The sequence below is a fragment of the Cyanistes caeruleus genome, chromosome 1 (assembly GCF_971803275.1).
Source record: "Cyanistes caeruleus chromosome 1, bCyaCae1.hap1.1, whole genome shotgun sequence".
NCBI classification, from domain to species: domain Eukaryota; kingdom Metazoa; phylum Chordata; class Aves; order Passeriformes; family Paridae; genus Cyanistes; species Cyanistes caeruleus.
The window spans coordinates 146,967,023-146,985,695 of record NC_141701.1 but is presented as its reverse complement, the minus strand read 5'-3'; the positions used below and the strand labels follow the sequence as shown (position 1 = coordinate 146,985,695).

The following is an 18,673-nucleotide window of genomic DNA, read 5'->3' as shown; positions in this document are numbered from 1 at the left end:
CCTTTCCTGTTAACTTCTTCATGTTCAGCTATCATGGGCAGGAGCTTTCATCACTGTTACCACAAATGTAGCCAAGTTTCAAGCACTGAACTCAAGTCTGCCATAAAGCAAGTTTGCTCTGAATTTATCAGTAGGCAAGCCTGACTGATTTATGCACATGGGGGACCATGGAAGCCTAAAATTCTAGTTCAGTGTGTTGTTCACAAGCCCGTGATCCCTCTGAGGTTCTCATTTCCAAAGATGGAAACAGGACCCTCATGGTAGTTTGCTTGACTTCCTAAGGAAAATGTTAGGACATTCCTTCAGGTCCATCCATTCTAGAATAAATCACACTTCTGAGCAATTATTTCAGTCACACATAAATAAAATAAAGTAAAATAGAATGAAATCCCATTACTGCTGGGACAGCAAGCTGCTGGTCATATGAAATAATTAGCCCACATGAGTTGTAACTGGTGTTACCCATTAAAAGTTTATGTCTTTTACAGGCATCAAAAACATTCCAGGAACAAGCCCCAACCCCCTGAGGACCTCAAATACAAAACACAGTGTTGAGCAGCCCATGTTGAACAGCCAAATCCCTGAAGCCTCGTACCCTGCTCCCATTCCAGGACATTTTGGGGACTAGAAGTGACACTGGAGTACTTGCCTCAGCCTGAGGTGGTTTTTAGCATCAGGTTTTTCTACACCCCTCATGTATTCTTCCAGCCCAGTCTCTGAACCCAGGTTAGTTTCTGACAGCCCCACAACCAGGCAAGACCCTGCCCATCCCTGCTGATGGGGAAATACAAACTCCCATGCTAAATCTCAACCGCAACACTGCTGCCTTCAAAAAATACAGAAAAAACCCCCAACCTGCACATTTCTGACTCACATGCACAGAGGTGACAGATGAGGGGTGGCTGCAGAGCACTCAGCCTCTCCTGTCCCTCAGGCAGCCTTGGGGATCCCCACCACATCCCAGGAATGGGCTATCAGATACTCTGGAGCCAGAAGCTCCTGATGTTGTCACAGAAATGGATTTATTAACTGGTGTGCAACAAGCCAATTATATACTTGAGAGACACATTATTTTTTCCTGAGTTGTAAAAGCCTGGGTGCTGGTGGTCTCCCACAAATCAAGCACATCCACTATCAAAACATTTTACTACTTATATATTTTAGCAAACAAAGCCATTATTGTTTTTCTGCTACAAGTTAGGTAGTTCTTTTCTTAATTAGTATTATATCTTCTACTGGTTAATGATTCTCTTGCTTCTTATGATAATAAGCACTTTCTCATCTTTTGAGTCTGTGGGTTTCTTGGGAAAGTATTCGTGACATGTCCCTGCCAGAATTACCTTTTACCCAATTGGAGCGGATTTCAACACAGTTATTGAGTTGGTTTTATTTGTTTCTTCCTTATCTTGGGAGTTCTGCCCAATGTCCTTGCAGCCTGTAAATTCTGCATTCTTTGTGTTCACTACCAGTAGTAGCTCCTTCTTCCCAAGCTGTTAACCTTCCCCAAGGCCTGAGATCTTTGAAACATTTTGAGCCCTAAACCTTAATGTGGCAATTCTAATAACAATTAATTAATTTTTCTAAATAGTAGACATCACTTAGAACTTGTAAGTTGCTGTTTCGTGGGTTGTGTCTCACAGAACCACAGAATGAATGGGTCAGGTTGGAAGGGGCCACAGTGGTCATCTGGTCCAGTGTCCCAACTCAGGCAGGGCCATCCCAGAGCACATGGCACAGGATTGTGTCTGGATGGTTCTGGAATATCTCCAGTGAGGAAGACTCCACACCTTCTCTGTTCTAGTGCTTGGTCACTGCTCAGGGAAGAAGTTTTTCCTCACGTTCAGATGGAATTTCCTGTGCATCAGTTTCTTCCCATTGGCTCTTGTGCTGTTGCTGGGCACCACCAAGAAGAGCCTGGTCCATGCTCTTGGCATCTCTCTTTAGGCACTGACACACATGGATGGGGTAAACCTCCTCAGAGACAGGACATGGCCTCAAGCCGTGCCAGGGGAGCTTCCGCTGGATATTTGGAGGAATTTCTTCATGGAAAGGAAGATCAGACACTGGAACGGGCAGCCCAGGGAGGTGGTGGAGCCACCGTCCCTGGAGATATTTAAGGAAAGACGGGACACGTCACCCAGTTCCATGGTCTGGTTGATTTGGTGGTGTTCCATCATACATCAGACTCGAAGACCTCAGAGCTCTTTTCCAGCCTAACTGACGCTGTGATTCTGTGATTCCTTTCTTTTTCACTAGGCTTGAAAGCACGCAGAGACCAAGCCCCACAGAACGCCCCTACCGAAACGAATTCTGACCCACGGCGCGTCGGGCAGCGGGCCGGCCCGGCCCCTCACAGCCAGGGCAGGGCGCGGACATGGCGGGCGGGGCGCGGCTTCACGCACGTCACGCCCGTCTCCCTGGGCCTTCCGGGCTGCCGTAGGAGCCGCTCCCGATCCTCTCCCTCAGGAACCGCGGGCCTCGCCTTCCTCCCTCCCGGGAAGCAGCTCAGGAAGCAGCTGCGTCGGCCCCCGAGCTTCCCCCGGCGGCGGCTGTGCCGAGCCCGCGGGGCGCAGGTGGGTGCCCGGGGCCGGGGCCGTGCTGACACCGCCGCGGTGACAGCGGGGGATGGCGGTGCCGGCGCTGCCCTGGCACGGGAGGCACTGGATGTGCTCCTGGGGAAGGGATGAGGATGCCCGGGCACCTCGGGCTCGCAGGGATGGGGCTGCGGTCCCTGTGGGTTTGCTCATGGCGCTGCTTCAGTGCTTCCCCTCCGTCAGCCGCGGAGAAATGTGTCAGAGCTGTGCTTGCCTCCTTTTTGGGGAAAATTGATGTGTCCTGCTTTGTTATCCAACCATTCTGACAATCCCCTGTTCCTTCCATCAACAATTTGCCTTTTGAACCCGGTTGCTGCATTTTATGTCACGCTTCTTAATTCTTCACTTCTTTTATTTCACGTATAAGGCAAACTGGCCTTAGAGGATGACATTTTATTTACAAACGCTGAGTCTTGCACTCAGAGGATTTCTGGGGAAATACCCCTGTTGTTTACTCAAATGAGTTTAGAGAAAGTCCCTTTAAACTCATACCGAAAGTGAAATTGCGTCAGGAACGCTTGTGGTGTTTTATGGCTCGTGGAAGAGGAAGTCACAAATGTTTTTGCTATGGATTCTAATGCAATTTAGTGGTAGTGTGACGGAATTTATTATAAGTGTTAGAAATGTTACATATAAAATCGTAGGTTTTGTGTTTCTTAAAGTAAAAGTTTACTTTTTAAATAGAGGGTTTGTAAGAATAATTGGAGACTACAGCGGTGTTTTCTGTTTTGAGACCTTAATTAGAAATCACAAACTTACCAAGCTATAATATTGATAAACAAATGAATGAACAGTTTATAAATGTCACCCTTATTTACAATTCTTACGCTTAAGCATAGATTGCAGTTTTACATTTTATCTGGGTGACCCAAAACCAAGAGTAAGTTTTCTTGTAAATGTTAAGTAGAATTATGGCCATAAAATGGTTCTTCAGCATAACTTAAAAGTGGGAAAGTGATGGTTACAGTCTATTCATGAGAATTCCCTGGTGTGTTTCGGGAAAGGGGGAAAGCTCCATTAATAGCTACAGTGCACTGTTTTGAAAATTGAGTGGTTTTGTCACTTTTAGCTACGTAAATGCCATTGTTTGCCTTGGCTCTGAAATAATAGCAGCAGCATCCCAGCAGGAAAAAAAATGTGTGTTTGTCTCTGCTAGTTTTGACAGACACTGTGCAAATTACAGCAATCCAGCTGGAAGGGTTGTTAAACCATCCACTTGCCCAGGTCATCCCTCTGACTCCTGTTTAGAGGATACTGTTGTCAGTGCAGCTTCCAAGGAATTCTTTGTAGCTCAATAAAGCAGGGCTTGAGGTAAGACTGACCAGTAAACTTAACACATATTGAATATTTGCCTACTTTTTTCCCCCCTCAGATAGTGTGTTCTGAGCCAGGAGCAGTTTTTGAAACTGGGGGAACTTTTCCCTTTTCTCCTGAGAGCTGTGTGCCAATAAACAAGAGTCAAAGATGGAAACCACTCTGAAAGAAAAGTGAAGCTGATTAATCGAATTTCATGGTCACCTTAGGGCATGTATGCCAACATTTTAAATGCTTTTCTGTATAATTTAAAGGACATTTTCCATATGATTCACAGTGTTTAAGAGCCACAACTCTGCCATGCTTTATCATTCACCTAGAGTTTGTTTTTTCTGTTGTGATCTCTGCACCCACTTTTCCTTGTCCTCTGTGTGCCTTCCCTGCTTTTTGGGGTGTTTGGGTTTGTTTCCCAGGGGCATGCTGATTAATTCAGAGTTTCCTGCTTTGTCTGAGCTGAATCAGAAGTGGTGGATTGAGCAGCTGCATCCAGAGCAGGGCAAAACAACTGAATTGTCAATTTTGATGTATTGATGCTTTCTCCAATCACAGTTCACATGAGGGGATAGGAAGAGGTTTAATTTGTCTTGAAATGTTGGGGGACTTGTAAGTTATCCCTACTCCAACCCAAATTTTACCCTCTTAAATAATTTTTCCCCTGTCTTCTCATAGTTTAGCCTCAGTTTCCTCTCCTCACCAAAATGCATGGAATGCATTTAATACTCATTTATTGGAGAATTTTAAAATGTCATTTTGACTTCTTGAAAAGCAGAATATCTTGCTACAGGAAAGCTATATTCAAGAATTGTTTATTTTTCTCTCTTTTCCCTTCCCGACTGTGCTTTTATTTTAAAAGAATGGCACAAAAGAAGTATTTGATAGCAAAATTGACAAGCTGCTTAAGAGAGGACAAAATTCAGCTATGGAAACCACCATATACAAATGAAAAAAAAGAAGCTGGTGAAGAGATGAAGGTAAATATTTTCTCTGAGTTGATGTCATACATCTTCCATGTCTTACTGCTGGTGCATTTTCCCAGTTTTTCTTCTCATTTTCTCAGGAGCTTGTACAAAAATATTCATCCAAGCTGAATATCAATGAGAATGATACAGAGAATATGCTTGAAGAAATACGGTGTAAAGCAATTGAGCGTGGGACAGGAAATGAGAATTTTAAAGTAACTGGGATTGCGAGACTTGATATATATCTGCCTCGTAGAAAAGTGAGTAACACTGCAGCAAACTCTGCATAAGTAGCTTTATTTTGAGGTTTGAGTTCTAGATCTGTGTCTGTGCAGATATTTTCACCACAACTTTTTCAGGTGTTTTGTATGAGTGATCTGTGTCAGGTATATAAAAAATGGAGAGGGGAGAATTATGTATTTTAATTTCCCAGATATATGGGAATATGATGGCAAAGGAGTATAATATTGAGGAGTAATTTTCCCCTTCAGGATTTAATGGCAAATAATCTTTCCATTAAGAAAATTTAATTAGATTTAAGTGTTCATTTAAAGTTGATTCCTTCTGATGTAACTGCTTGTATTAGCGATAGAGAACAGATGTATTGTTTCAGCTGTAGAATACCTAAAGTTGATTCAGCATGTTAATGTCACTTGAACTTGGAAATGAGAAGCAGGATTTTCTTTTGTGATGGCAGTCACCTGTTCCCTTCCTCGATTCATAGAATTACAGAGTCACAGAATCATTAAGGTAGGAAAAGACCTCCAAGATCATCAAGTCCAGTCTTCACCAACCACCACCTTGTGAACTGAACCCTGTCACTTAGTGCCTCTTCCAGTTGTTTCTTAAACACTCCCAGGAGTGGAGATTCTACCACCTCCCTGGGCAGTCCATTCCAAAGCTCAGCCTTCTAGAGCAAGCTCCTAAAAGCTTCTCCAACAGAGAACTGAATTAAGTTTTGCCCCTTTAAAGTCAGGTTTCAACTTCTATTTTCACGCATAAAATACTCCTGTAGGGAAAAATAATTACCTGGGCTAAAGGGTAGAGAGTTTTAAGTGATTGTCATGCAGTTGAAACAACCAAGTGGTTTTATAATTCTACTTTATAATGCTGCTGGGCAAATAGGGGAATGAATTAATTTAAAAGTCCAGTTTATCTAATCTGGGACCAGAGACACTAATAGGAATTAATCATAACTTAGCCAGTCACAGGTGAGTGGCATAATTGCAAAGCACAGTTAAGATTGGAGGTGTATAATTAAATTAATTTAAATTGTTTGCTTCTGAATTTAGATTTATTTAATTCTGAATATTCTGCTGTTATAATGCTTGTTTTTAGCAGTTTAGCAAATACAGAACTGGAAATAACTACTACGTATGTCCAGCCATAACCTTCTCAATATGATTGCTATTTGGAAAAGAAATGTTATTGTAGAACATTTAATTAAGAAAATGTCCAAAATGTCTTGATATCATGCTTTTCCATTCCTCTTTCTTCTCCCCACCCAATATAATTACTACAGAGCAGGAAAATCCCACTGGAAACGAGTCTGTTCATCACAGGCAAAGAGCTCAGATCCCAGTAAGTGCAATCACCATTTGTGCTTCTCTCATGAGACACCACCCTGTCATAGAGCATTTTAAGAAAATGCAAAAAACCCCTTTTTTTGTTTGATTTAAACTTTTCTTAGCATGTATTCTCTGAACAGGATGTCCAGTGTCCCTGTAGGGCAGTTCTTCATGGGAACAGCTGTGGTTTAACAGATGGAAAACAGAAAAAAGATAGTTCTGTGTAAATCCCCAGCAAGTACTAGAGTTCCAAATATGTAACCAGGGAGATCCTCTGAACAGTGAACATTACCTTCTATTTCTTACGTGTTTTTAAACGTAAAAAAATCAGATTATTTTCTGTCTGCTTTTTTTTTTTCCATTTTTGTGTCCCAGGTTTTCTCTATATAGTACATAAGGCTCTCTGATCATCTTGTTTTACTTCTAAGCAACCATTTGTAGCAAAAATGTTAAGCCATTTATAATCACTAGGTTTCAGGTTTTATTGCTATTGCAGCAATATTGTATAACCTTGCAAATTTATGTTCATGGGTGAAATTATTTATTTCACAGGATAGCACAGGAATATGCATTACAAGAAAATGCTGTCAAAATAATCATAAATAAGAAGCAGCTTGATCTGGGTACGTATTTCTAGTTAAAGATACTTTTATGATAATTTTCTAGTTTTCTGTTTCTCAGAAGAAAAATTGCCTTGCAACTCCATTAATTTCAGAAATTTCAAAAAAAACAGCTGTTATATTTGTCAGATTCTGCTTTACAGGAAATGTATTAAATTATAATAATCCAAATTCTTAAATAGAATTAGATCAATTAAAGAAATACTGTAATGAATGTATAAAACTCCCTTTTCTGGTGTTGAAACACTGAAAATGCACATTCAAGAGAAACTCTAATTTTCTTCAAAAACCTTACTGTGTAATAGCATTTCCAAACACTTTTTGTAATGCTTTGCCATGCTCAACCTGTCAGACATATGGGAAATGATGATAACAGCTTTTTCTTTGCTGATGGCCCTGGGATATATCAGAGTTAGAACCATGGAACTGACAGAAGGCCCTCAGATTCACTTCCTTTGTCCCGTATTCTTGCGGTGTATGATTCTGGACATGTTCTTATTGCAGTTTTTGCCTGAAGTTCAATAAACTGAAATATAAATAAAGGTATTTTTTTAATGTTTTTTAAAAAAAAAAAAAAACAACAAGCAAAAAACAAAAAAAAACCAAAAAAACAAAAAACAAGGAAAGAAACATACCAGTCACTTCAAAAGCACTTTTAAGACACAAGTCTGATTCTAAATTTTGCTGACTGTGTCGGTAATTTTTAGGGGCTTTGACTGAGTTCTCAAGTCTTGCAATTTCAGCAGTTCCAGCAGTTGAATTATATTAATCACACTCTGTTATGCAGGTAAAACCCTTGAAGACCAGGGTGTCACACACAATGCAAAAGTGATGGTGCTTCAACTGGAACAGAGTGATGAGGAAACCAAAAGAAAAGTTCAGGAGGAAGAGCTTCAGTGTAAGAAAGAGAAAGAAATAAATGATAAGATGCAAAGAACTAAGAAGGGTTTGGAAATTCTAGCAGAGAGGGGTAAGTGGGCTCGTTGGGCTGGGGGGGATGTGGGTGTTCATTAACTTTTGTGCATCAAAAATTACATTCTCAGGCCTTTCAACATGGAAGAGTGCCTATACCATGGCTGAATTTCAGTTCATGCTTTTCTAGGTTTCTGCCTACTAGGAAACTGCATTTTAAGTTGGCTAAAACTTTTTTCCACCCTTTTTCCACAGCTAGAATGCTACAAAAAAACTTTGGCACTTTGCAGAGGATATAATATGAATCAGTTGTTTAATTGGCACTTGGCAGTTAAGAGACTGATGACTTGTGAGAAGCTTTAGATTTATTGTAGACAAAAGCACAGTGGCATAATGTGTTTTAAGTCATTAAACTTTTTTTTTTGTAGTTTAGCTATGGTTGTGTGTAACCATGGTTTCATTGTGCAGAGCAGCTCATTTGTCACTGTCATCTGCAACACGGCTGTGGTGTTCTCATTCCCTTGGATGCTGATTCCTGGCAACTGTGGATTAAATTAAAAGGATATAGTTAATTTAACAGTAATAATTTTTCAAATTGAGGTTGTGTTTGTGAACTGCAGTGCTTGATGGTGAGTTTAAATCACTTCTCTATTCCATTGTTTCACAAACCCGCAAGCAAGGAACTGAGAAGCTGGGCAGGTAACGAATTCCTGCCAAATGCAGAAACACCCGAACAAAGCTTCAAGGCTGCTGACTGCTGGTTTCTTGCCACAATACCAGGTTTTGAGCTCATGACAGAAGTGTTTGCTTCTTTTGGACTTAAGAGCTGGTTTAGACCCCAGATTTTGAATCCTGAGTTGGGTCTCTATGGTTTTTGCCACTGTCAGTTACAGCCAATGCCGGAGTAAAGAGCAGAGTCTGTAATGGGCTCCCAGGCTGAAGGCTCTGTCAGAGGTGTTGTAAGGGTTTAACAATCCTTTTGTTTCACCTGAGAGAAACCTCAGGACAGAAGCTGTTCATCTCAACAAACTCTTCCTTAACTGTCTTTTGTCTACAAGAAAATCACCTTTTCATTGTAAATCAAATGGAAGTGAAAACAAAATTGATAGTTTGATAAGAAGCATTAAAGGTGTGGGGAATGAAAATACTAAGCTGTATTTTTTCCCAGATTTATCAACTGTGCTCAGTTGTATTTTTTAAATATTCTGTGCTTTAGTTGATAAATCATTTCAAATGCTATGTTGTGTAAAGTGTAGGTGTTTTGTCATCTGCAAAAAAAACTTTATAATTCATGGAACTTCTAATACTGTGTCTAAATTTCTGCATGCACAAGGCCTTTTCCACAGTGACCTTTCTAGAAGTTCCTCATGTTTACCTAGCCAGAGCTACCAACTGGTTGGTCCAGAAAAACACACATGCAGCCTTTATATGTAATTATTGATATTTTTGTTGTTGTTGTTGTTGTTGTTGTTGTTTGCTGTTTTTTTAACAACATGCTAAAATAATCTTATGGCAGCAGAGTTGCTCTGTTGAAGGTGGTGTTTAAATTTTTAACATTTTAATATCTTTCAGAGGAGTACTTGGATCCAGACTCTGTCCCATACCTAGATATAGCTAATCAAACTGGAAGGTCAATTCAGATTCCTCCTCAAGCTAAAAAGGTAGGTGAAGGCATCTCACAGTGCCACTGAGATGGCTCTTTAAAGCTTGACCTGTGAAACATTTAAAATATGGGATTGAAATACACCCAGACTTTCTGGGAATGTAACCCTGGGCCCACTAGTGTTAAATACAAATAATTTTGAAATACAATTGAAGTAGAACTCTATAGTGGGGAATATTTCAGTCATCTGGAGATAACCTCCAGGTTCCTAATCTAATTGCAGGTCTAATTTTGCAGTAACCCCTGTGTGGTCCATATCTTACTTTGGGGTTTAAGACAGGCTTTAATTTTGTTATCTCAGTGCCTATTATAAATTTTGAATGTTTTTGAATGAAAAGCATGAAAGGTAACTTGTTTCTTTAGGCCTTATTTCTATTTGGAAACTTGATGAGTTACTCTAAATTTGACTCTGTTAAAGTAGTTTTTAGGTATTTTTCACTGTGTCTCCTTTCAAACTAACATTTATTCATCATTCAAGAAAGTTCCACATTCTTAACTGAAAATGCCTTTGGTTGGGTGCAAGTGTTGAGTTGCAGGATGACACACCTGATGTTGACCACTGAAACAGAAGAGTAGTGGTAGGTGCTGCCTTTCAGGATTACTGGATTTTCTGAAATAAATAAATTTTTTACAAATACTTGTAATTAAACCCAGTAACAAAATGTGGAGAAATGAGCCAATGTGTTCCAAGTGCTGTTCCAGCCTCTCCTGAGGCCTGCTGTGATTTCTGCATCACCTGAAGTCTCTGGGTGATGGGAATGTCCACTGTCCACTCTCACAGTGCATGCTGTTCTGATGAAGTGCTGAACATCATAATTCACTTAAAGAGTTAAAGCATCCAGTGTTCAAGTGAATGAGATTTCATCAGTATTGATCAAGGATCAGAGGATATATTGCAGGTTGTTTCTATCCAGAATTATTATTACATTTTCATGTGTTGTACTGCAGGAGTTTTCCTGATACATTCAAAACTTAATTTTCAGTTCTAAGGTTTTTCAGGAGGTGAATTTTTAGGTTTTGCTAGATAATTGTGATAGCAAAGTGAAACAAATTTGTTGCTGTTAGGAAGTGCAGCACCCAGAAAAATGCTGAGCTTTGTATCATTCACCATTAAAAATTTCTCTGGTGTTGTATACTTAAAGTAAGTTTGGTGCAGCATTTCATGTGCCAGTAATTTCATGTGCCACCCATTGCTTTTAACCAGACAATATCTGGCATTATCAGATGGGAGAAAAGTGTGAAGCAGTGTGAAATAGCACTGGTCTTACAGAACTGATACAGTGGTATTTTTCTAGGAAGAACAAGAACTCTGATGGATTACCTGGATATTTTCCTTTTAGCTCTTTGATTTGGGGAGGTGCAGTCAAAAGTCTCAATCTATTTTTCTAGGCACTTGTGCTGGCAATGGGTTACCATGAGAAGGGCAGAGCATTAATGAAGAAGAAAGAATATGAGATAGCACTGCCATATTTGTTGGATGCTGATAAACACTTCTGGTAAGAACATCTTGAGTCCTTGTGTCTGTCTTTACTGTCAGCCCATAAAGGAACAGCACAGCCTCTACCTGTGCATATAAATCAGGGCCAGTTTTGCCTGGGGTTGTTTCACACCCCCTCTTGCAGATGGGAAACAGCAGATAAAGCTCTGACTTGCAGTGACAGGTGGCTTCATGCAGAACAGCTGAAACAGATACTGCCACTGGGCAAGTTCATCTTTCATAACAACATAAACAGAAACTGTCAATATCCATGTACAAGGTTATAAATTGAATTAGCTTGAGAGACAGTTACGGATATTCATTTGCAGCTGCTCCTGTGAAGTAATAATTTCTTGTAAAAGGTGGAGCAGATAGTTGAGGTCAGTAACCATACCAGGGCTTCTGCAAGTAAATTAGTTTCTTATCAGCTGTCAGAGCCCTAAATTGCTCTCTTGAGATCCCAAAAGTAATATTGTCCCTGTCTGTTTCGCATCTGTGCGGGTGTGCAAGGAGACTGGCACAGTACTCAGCATGTTCATGTGCACTGAGGCAATTTCTCAGTCCTTCCAAAGACTGCACAGGGTTTAATTCCATTATGCTTTTAGAGATGCCATATTAAACAGTAGCCACAGCTCATTTTGTTAATGCTTTAAGATGTAGCACTGGCATGAGTCCTGCGTGTCAGTGAATGGAATGGGAGATCAGCGTTTGATTGCTGTTCCCCTGGCATCAGTTTGCTGCTTCAGATACAAAGAGTGTGCTTTCTCCAACATGAGTGTGCACACTTCTAATGTTGTTTTATGAATGTTAAAGGGGGGGAGGGTGCAAAATAAACAACCTTTTCCCAGAAAAAAAAAAAAATTGTTTTGTTTTCCAGTGAGTGTAGCACAGAGCTGCTGAACACAGTTGATAATTATGCAGTGCTGCAGCTGGATATAGTGTGGTGCTACTTCCGTCTGGAGCAGCTGGACTGCCTGGATGACGCAGAGAAAAAGCTGTCCACAGCACAGAGATGTTTCCAGAGGTGCTATGGGGAGAACCACGAAAGGCTTATTGACATCAAAGTATGCTGGGTTTGGCTGAATTTGGGTGGGATTTTTTCCTACATGTATTCAGTTACTGTTCAAGTATTGCAAGACTGGCTTTTAGAAGCTTGAAGTTTTCCTGTGTATCATTAGCCTGTCATCTGGTCCTGTAACTGTCAGCACAGGGAAAACATTGGGCCTGGCAAAAAGGTCATGGCAAACCCGTGTTTATATGCATTATGAAGGGTTTAGGTGTGGTGCTTTATCTGCACACTGAGTGTCACAAAGCCCTGACTGTCTTCTCTAGAGTGTTCTGTTGATAATGAACTGGTGTTCTGCTACATGCTTCTATCTACATGGTCCCCCCTCCTTCTTTAAACAATTCCTTAGGGAAGCTATGGTCGTGAGAAGGTTTTATTTCTACGGCTTTACCTCCTTCAAGGGATTGGGCACTACCACAGTGGCAGAGAAAAGGAGGCTGCAGAGTACATTCAGAAGGTAAGACACCTTTAGGTAAAACTCTGGAGTCCTTCACTCCAGCCCCTCAGTTTGGGTTCCATCTTGTACCTGTTCCTTGCTTACTCAGAGAAACAGGGAGGCATTTTTTGTTTGTATTTTAAAAGTGTAAGTGGTGTCATTTTGTTCTTTCCATATCCAGGCATCTTCTTTGTACGGAGAGCTGTCCATAGATCCTGATAAAGTGGATCGCCTGTCACTCCTGGGATTCTCGGAACAGGAAGCTCGCCTTGCCCTGCGAGCATGCCACGGGAATGTGGAGCATGCTGCCAATCTAATCACCAACAGGAGAGAGGTGAGGGCAGTGAAAGCATTAAATCACGGATCACCTGAGCTGGGGTGTCCATGAGATGTGTGCTGTGTGGCCAGAGAAGTGTGGTGCTAAATTAAGGACTTGGATTACCCCGCTCTGGCACTGTTGGTGTAGCTGACAGTTGGACGTGTTGGCACAAGTTTGAAACCAAAACTTAATGCACTAACAAGGGAAGCTCTGTCTCAAAATAGATGGGACCAGAGCACCAAGGACCTGTGGTTGTACTAGAGAGGTACATGGGAAGGCTTTGCACCACTGTTTGCTACTCAGCAGTGATCTGTATGGGAATAAACCACCAGGACCAAGCTGTCAATCCCAGGCTTGGCTGCCCCCTATTGTGGCTTTGTACTTGGAAGATCCAGGAGGGAAAAAGGATTTTTTTTTTGTGCTAGAGTGAGTGAAGACAATGCTGTCCAGATCTGAAGTGATGTTTGGTAAGCTGAGGAGGCACTTCTAGACTTCACACAGTGAAGTGTGGACAGAAAAGCCAACTGGCTGAGGGAAGGCTGAACAGAACTCCCTGGCTCCCTGCCCTGTTCTAACTGTCTGTCCTTGGCAAGTTTTGTCTGTGGGCCCATCTGCCAAACGGGTTTGTCACTTACCACACAGGGCCTGGAATAGCTGTGATGGCACCAGAGCTGATCTGCAGAGCGGAAGTGTGGCGACAGGGCTGGCTCATGGAAATGCAGCTTTATTTAGGAACGAGTGTCTGGCAGCACAGTCTGTATTTACAAAAAAAAAAAAAAAAAGCCTTTTCCTCAAGAGATTCAAACAAAGCAAAAAATCCAAGAAACCCTACATGCACAGGCTATGTGTTAAAGCGTTCCCATGCACAGTGAGCTTTGCAGTGTCTGTACTCTTGCAGGAAAAGGCGCAGATCAGGAGGGAGGAGAGAGCTAAAAGGCGGCGGCGGCTGGAAGACATCAATACCCTGAAAAGTATGGGCTACTCAGAGAGAGCTGCTCAAGTAGCTCTTCAAAAGACACGAGGAAACCTGGACCAAGCCTTTAAGGTAAGTGATTTGTCAGTAGAAGTAGTCTTGTACAAAAGAAATTTGATTGCTTTTTTTATTGTTTAGCAGATTCTTATTCTCTGTAGTCTACATTTTTTAGTTCATAGCTACCTCTTCTGAACTGTAATGACTGAACTTGCACTTCCTGACCCAATAAATCAGATGTCACTTAAGCTGGCTGGTATCAACCATTGGGCTGCATACACAACCATGTTGAGGACTGTTGTAGCTCTGTTGCTCTATTCTGATCTCTGTTTTCTTGCAGTTTATTCTTGACAATCCTGAGTTACTCTTGGAAGATGATGATGATGATTCTGTGGCCATGGACCAGTTTCAGGTTTCCCAAGAAAGTATTGAACAAGTAAGCTAGACCACTTGCTTTCTTGTGAGTTGGTTGTCTTGTTTCTGAGTTGTGCTTGCAAAGACAGCAGATTTTCCTTAAGTAAAGCTGTACAAATATTCTTTGACCCATGTCACTCAGGCCATCACAATCCAGGGTCCAGCATCCACTCTTTGTGGTGAAATCACCTGGGCTAACATGTAATTTGTAATTTGTGTACTTCCTGCCCATTGCACCAACCTGCCATGTGTGGATGTGGAGGGAAAGTGGGTGCACTGTAATGCTCTATCCCAAAAAAGACAGCAAATGAGAAATTTATTCAAGTCTCTAAATTCTGCAGTGCACAAGGGAAAGAGTTGGAATGTATTTCTCATGACAGGCTGACAAGCTTGCCAGTAGTTAAAGTGGCTGTGTAATTGATGTCAGGCCAGAAAACTGTATTGCCTAGGAAAAGTAAACAGCACATGCTGGATACACTGGAGTGGTTTGAAGTTTCCTTTTGAAAACAGAAAAATAATTGGTCTGGTACTAGACATGAGGCTCTTGATCCTGCTCAACATCCCCATGTGTTTAATAGGTCACTGCCCTGTTGTTAACTGTTCCAGTAAACCAGTCAGAGTCCTGGAATTCCTGGCATGTAGTGCTTTTCTCTGTGTGAGAGAATGACTGTCAGATGCAGAGTCAGATTCCTGTCAGACCCTGGTGTCAGATGAGCTTGTATTTCCCCAGATTTTCTGTACTTTCCTTTTTCCTCCTCCTGCAGCTGATGTACATGGGTTTCAGCCGTGAGTCGGCAGAGCAAGCTTTAAAGGTCTTTAAAGGGAACATCCACGTGGCTTCCCAAACCCTTGCTCATTATGGGGGAGTTCTTCCCCCTTCACTGCTGCTGTCCTCAGAAGGGTCCAGTCCATCAGAGGAATCTGCTTCTTCCAAGGACCTGCTCACAGAGTCTGCAGGTGAGAATGTTGCATCCAGCAGGGCAGGAAGGGGAGGCAAGGCAAGGCAAGGCTGTTCTGGCTTTTGTAGGAAATAGTTAAGCAATTTCTGCTGAAATAGTGGCACAGGGCTCCAGTGATACCCCAGGCTGTTTTTATTGGGAACACAGTTACAGGAAGGCAGCTGTTGTTCCCTGCAGTGGCAGCCACGAAGGGACCAGCTGCAGGCAGGTGCAGCCTAGGAGAAAAGGTGACTCAGGGTGTCTTGGGCAGGGCTAAGGAGTTTATTCCAGATCTGTGCTCTGCAGGTGGCTGATCTGCCTCTGATACTCCTTCAGCGTGTCCCTTACAGGATAGAACCATAATCCATAACTTTCCACTTAACAAAGAAACTTGCACATATTGTTTCTCTTGTTATTTGTCAGAGCTGTAGTGTTCCCTGCTGTATAATTAAAGTCTTTCCTGCACCATGTTTAAATAATAAGGGAAAAGGGCCATCCTACCCTGTCCTTTGCAGAGTAATTTTAAGAGGTGGTTGTGCAGGAGGGGGCTGACAGAGCAGCCATGCTGGTGAAACAGGGAGAGCATCAGCTTCTTTCAGTGATGAATTCACTGCTGCTGCTTTTTATTGGAAGGTTCCTCTAGTTCACCAACAGATGAAGACATGGAGACTGATGCAGTCAATGAAATCCTAGAGGATATTCCTGAACATGAAGAGGATTATCTGGATTTAACACTCGAGGAAGAAGAACAGATAATTCATGAATACTTATCCTATATACAAGTACCGCAGCACTAAATCCCATTAAATCTACTTCAGTTATATATATTTACCTTGTCAAATTGAGTTTGGATTATAAATGCACCTTCAGCTTATCTCTTACTAAGGGCCTTGAATTCCGTTAAACTATAGTTGGAATACTTAATTCCTGCTTATTTGTAACTCTGCTTAAAGCCTATGTTTGTGATACATTGTAATTTATTGTCATAGAAAAATAGAAACATTTATTTTCAGAAGAAAATTTAATAGAACTAAACTATATTTTTATTGTGAAAAAGGTTAACTCACTTAGTAAAGAAGCATTTCTATACCATTTTAAAATACCAGCTTTAAAAGAAAAACATGAGTTTGTAAATGAGAAACCATAGCTCATGAGGCTGTAGAGGTATATCAGCTTTCCAACTTTTCTTCTGAAAGATTTCTAAGAGACATTAATGTATCTGTTTTGCATGGGTTTATACCGTGTTCTGCTTGTCCCTTTCTGCAGGTGTTACACAGGCAATAAAGGTAACTCTGTGCTGCTTCTGCCTTCAGTGAGAGACCTCTGTGCTTTGTTTAAAAAGTGGGAACTACCTGGCAGGGCCCTGTCCTGGGACTGGGGGAGAGATGTACTGGAATTTCCTTTTATAGCTAAATAGCCACTTTCCCTAAGCAGCTCTGTTTAACCTCTGTAGGTGTGTGGCTTAAGGCTGATGGATTTCCACGGGATTACAGGATTTTCTGCAATCAGCTGTTGAACAGAGCTTGGTTCAGGCGCTGTCTCAGTAGTGGTGTCCAGCTCCAGCGTTCTGAAGAAGCATTTGGGGGTTTCTGTGGGTTTTTTTAACATCCCTTTTCCTGCCGTGTAAGCCCTCCTCTGCACCGGGAGCAGACATTCCTCTGCCTGGCAGCTTGGCTTGGACGTGGTTTATTCGTTTTCCATGACTCCACGCTCTCGGTAGAGGGAGCCCAGGCCCCGTCTGGAATCGGTGGGAGCAGGGAAGCGGCCGCGCTCTCCACTTGCAGGCAGAACATCAGCCCTCCGTGTGGTGCCAGTGTCTCCTTAGCCGGCACTTAGCGGCCGGGAAATGAGGCCGTGAACTGCTGTGCGCTGCAGGGAGCGGGGCCTCGGCCTGCGGAATCACTGCTCAGCTCCAGCGCGGGCACTGAACGGGCTGAGCACAGCATTGGCTTTTCGCTGATTCCCTCAGCCAAACACAGCAAAAAGCAGGCAGTGATTACATTGTTAAGGAATTATTTGGATTTCATTCTTCTCTATCAAGGCAAGTGCTGTAGAAAGTGAATGGCTTTCTATCTCTACCCTGAAAGCTGAAGGATTTACAAAGCCGGGAGTATGAGCTTCTGAGGGAGAACCAGCCCCAGCTCCATTACATCCTGTTTCTTTACAGGCCGGCACTGAGGAAATCCCCTGGACAAAATGCAGAGCAAAAACAGAACGGGGGAAAGAATTTAGAATTGAAAATATACAAATCATGGATGTAGTTTTAACAAGAAGGAGGTGGAAACAAATTTACTCCTCCATTCCCAAACCTCCTGGCCTCCTGGCATTGGCTGCCAGCCCCTGGGCATGCACTGAAGGCAGCACTGAGCTGCACATGCAGCAATTCCCTCTTTGAAGTGGCTTGCACAGCAAACTGTCATCGACAACTTCAGAAGGGAAGGTTTGTCCTTGGGGAATTTAAAATTAGCATCATAACATGCAGTGCTTGTCAGAGCAGCCATTCATCAATGATGTAACTCTGCCAGCGCAGTTGTAAGTCATCAGTAGAGCAGGAGGCATTGGCTGAAAGCTGTAAGTTAATTTTGACCGTGCATTTGGAGGCACTGTGATATGTTTAGCAACAGGCAGAAGTGGTAATGACTCATTAATTCCACTTTTTGAGATCTCTCCCTGCTGACTGTATGTGCAGCTGCTGTGTGCCCAGATAGGCTCTTTGTCACACGTACTGTGTGTGGAGTTTTAAACACAAAATGCAGCTCAGGTGATCTGGGGCACTCTGTCCAGCTCCTAAAGGCCTCCTGCTTAGCGTTGTCCTCAGAAGCCAAATACAGTCAGCTGCATGGCAAGCCAGCTCCAGCTCATAGTCACTGAGTCACAATGACCAACCTGAGAGGTTTACAGTGGAATTAAGTCTGCCTGATGCAGATGATCTCCCAAATTAGTCTCATGGTAGGCATTTCACATAATTTAAATGCTGTTTCCTACTAGATGTGAAAACCTGCCAGGTAAGAGCTACCAAAGCTGCTCAGCAGGCGAGGGGAGCAGGGTCTGTGATGGGCCTGACCCACTGACAGCGTTAAGGTGTCAGAACAGGAGGCTTTGGTGCCACCAGGACAGTGCTGATTCAGGGCCTGGAGCTCTTTGTCATCCCTGCTTTCCCTTAAGTCTGTGCTTTTGTGTCTGGTCCCTCCTCCTCCTGCTAGGGGAGCTGAGCTTTGGCACTTTGGTCTCTGGTGGGAGACAGAACAGCTCCACATACACCCAGCTCCAACCCCAGCACTGAGGGAAAGGCAAGAAATGTTTCCAAAAGTGTATGTGGGTTTTTTTTTCCTCCTATTCCATCCATTTGTGACTGCTGTGCTTCTGCAGCCAGGCCATACCCCCCCATATATGAGACAGGAATAAAAAGCAGACAGACAGTTG

General features: G+C 42.4%; 2 protein-coding genes across 4 annotated transcripts in view; one reads left to right on the top strand and one right to left on the bottom strand.

The window, feature by feature from the left end:
* The window catches only part of XYLB (xylulokinase), a 103,444-nt gene extending 101,026 nt beyond the window's left edge, over window positions 1–2,418 (bottom strand). The window contains exon 1 of the mRNA XM_086866071.1: window positions 1,341–2,418. The gene's annotated coding sequence lies outside the window, so the exon portion shown is untranslated. The remainder of the gene's footprint in view (window positions 1–1,340) is intronic.
* Window positions 2,287–16,562, top strand: NUB1 (negative regulator of ubiquitin like proteins 1). 3 transcript variants are annotated; one of them, XM_023921960.2, is made up of 16 exons: window positions 2,287–2,573; window positions 3,751–3,905; window positions 4,762–4,879; window positions 4,966–5,127; window positions 6,390–6,448; window positions 6,988–7,058; window positions 7,843–8,025; window positions 9,540–9,628; window positions 11,020–11,126; window positions 11,985–12,171; window positions 12,523–12,630; window positions 12,791–12,943; window positions 13,827–13,973; window positions 14,239–14,334; window positions 15,077–15,269; window positions 15,884–16,562. In XM_023921960.2, exons 3-16 carry the CDS (start codon window positions 4,763–4,765, stop codon window positions 16,045–16,047), a joined length of 1,836 nt encoding a protein of 611 aa, XP_023777728.1. In that variant the 5' UTR covers window positions 2,287–2,573; window positions 3,751–3,905; window position 4,762; the 3' UTR covers window positions 16,048–16,562. The 3 variants fall into 3 exon arrangements, with proteins under 3 accessions (XP_023777728.1, XP_023777727.1, XP_023777729.1); XM_023921959.2 differs by lacking the exon at window positions 3,751–3,905 and having other exon boundaries at window positions 2,359–2,573; XM_023921961.2 differs by lacking the exons at window positions 2,287–2,573; window positions 3,751–3,905 and adding an exon at window positions 3,967–4,122.
* Window positions 16,563–18,673: the final 2,111 nt, after the last annotated feature.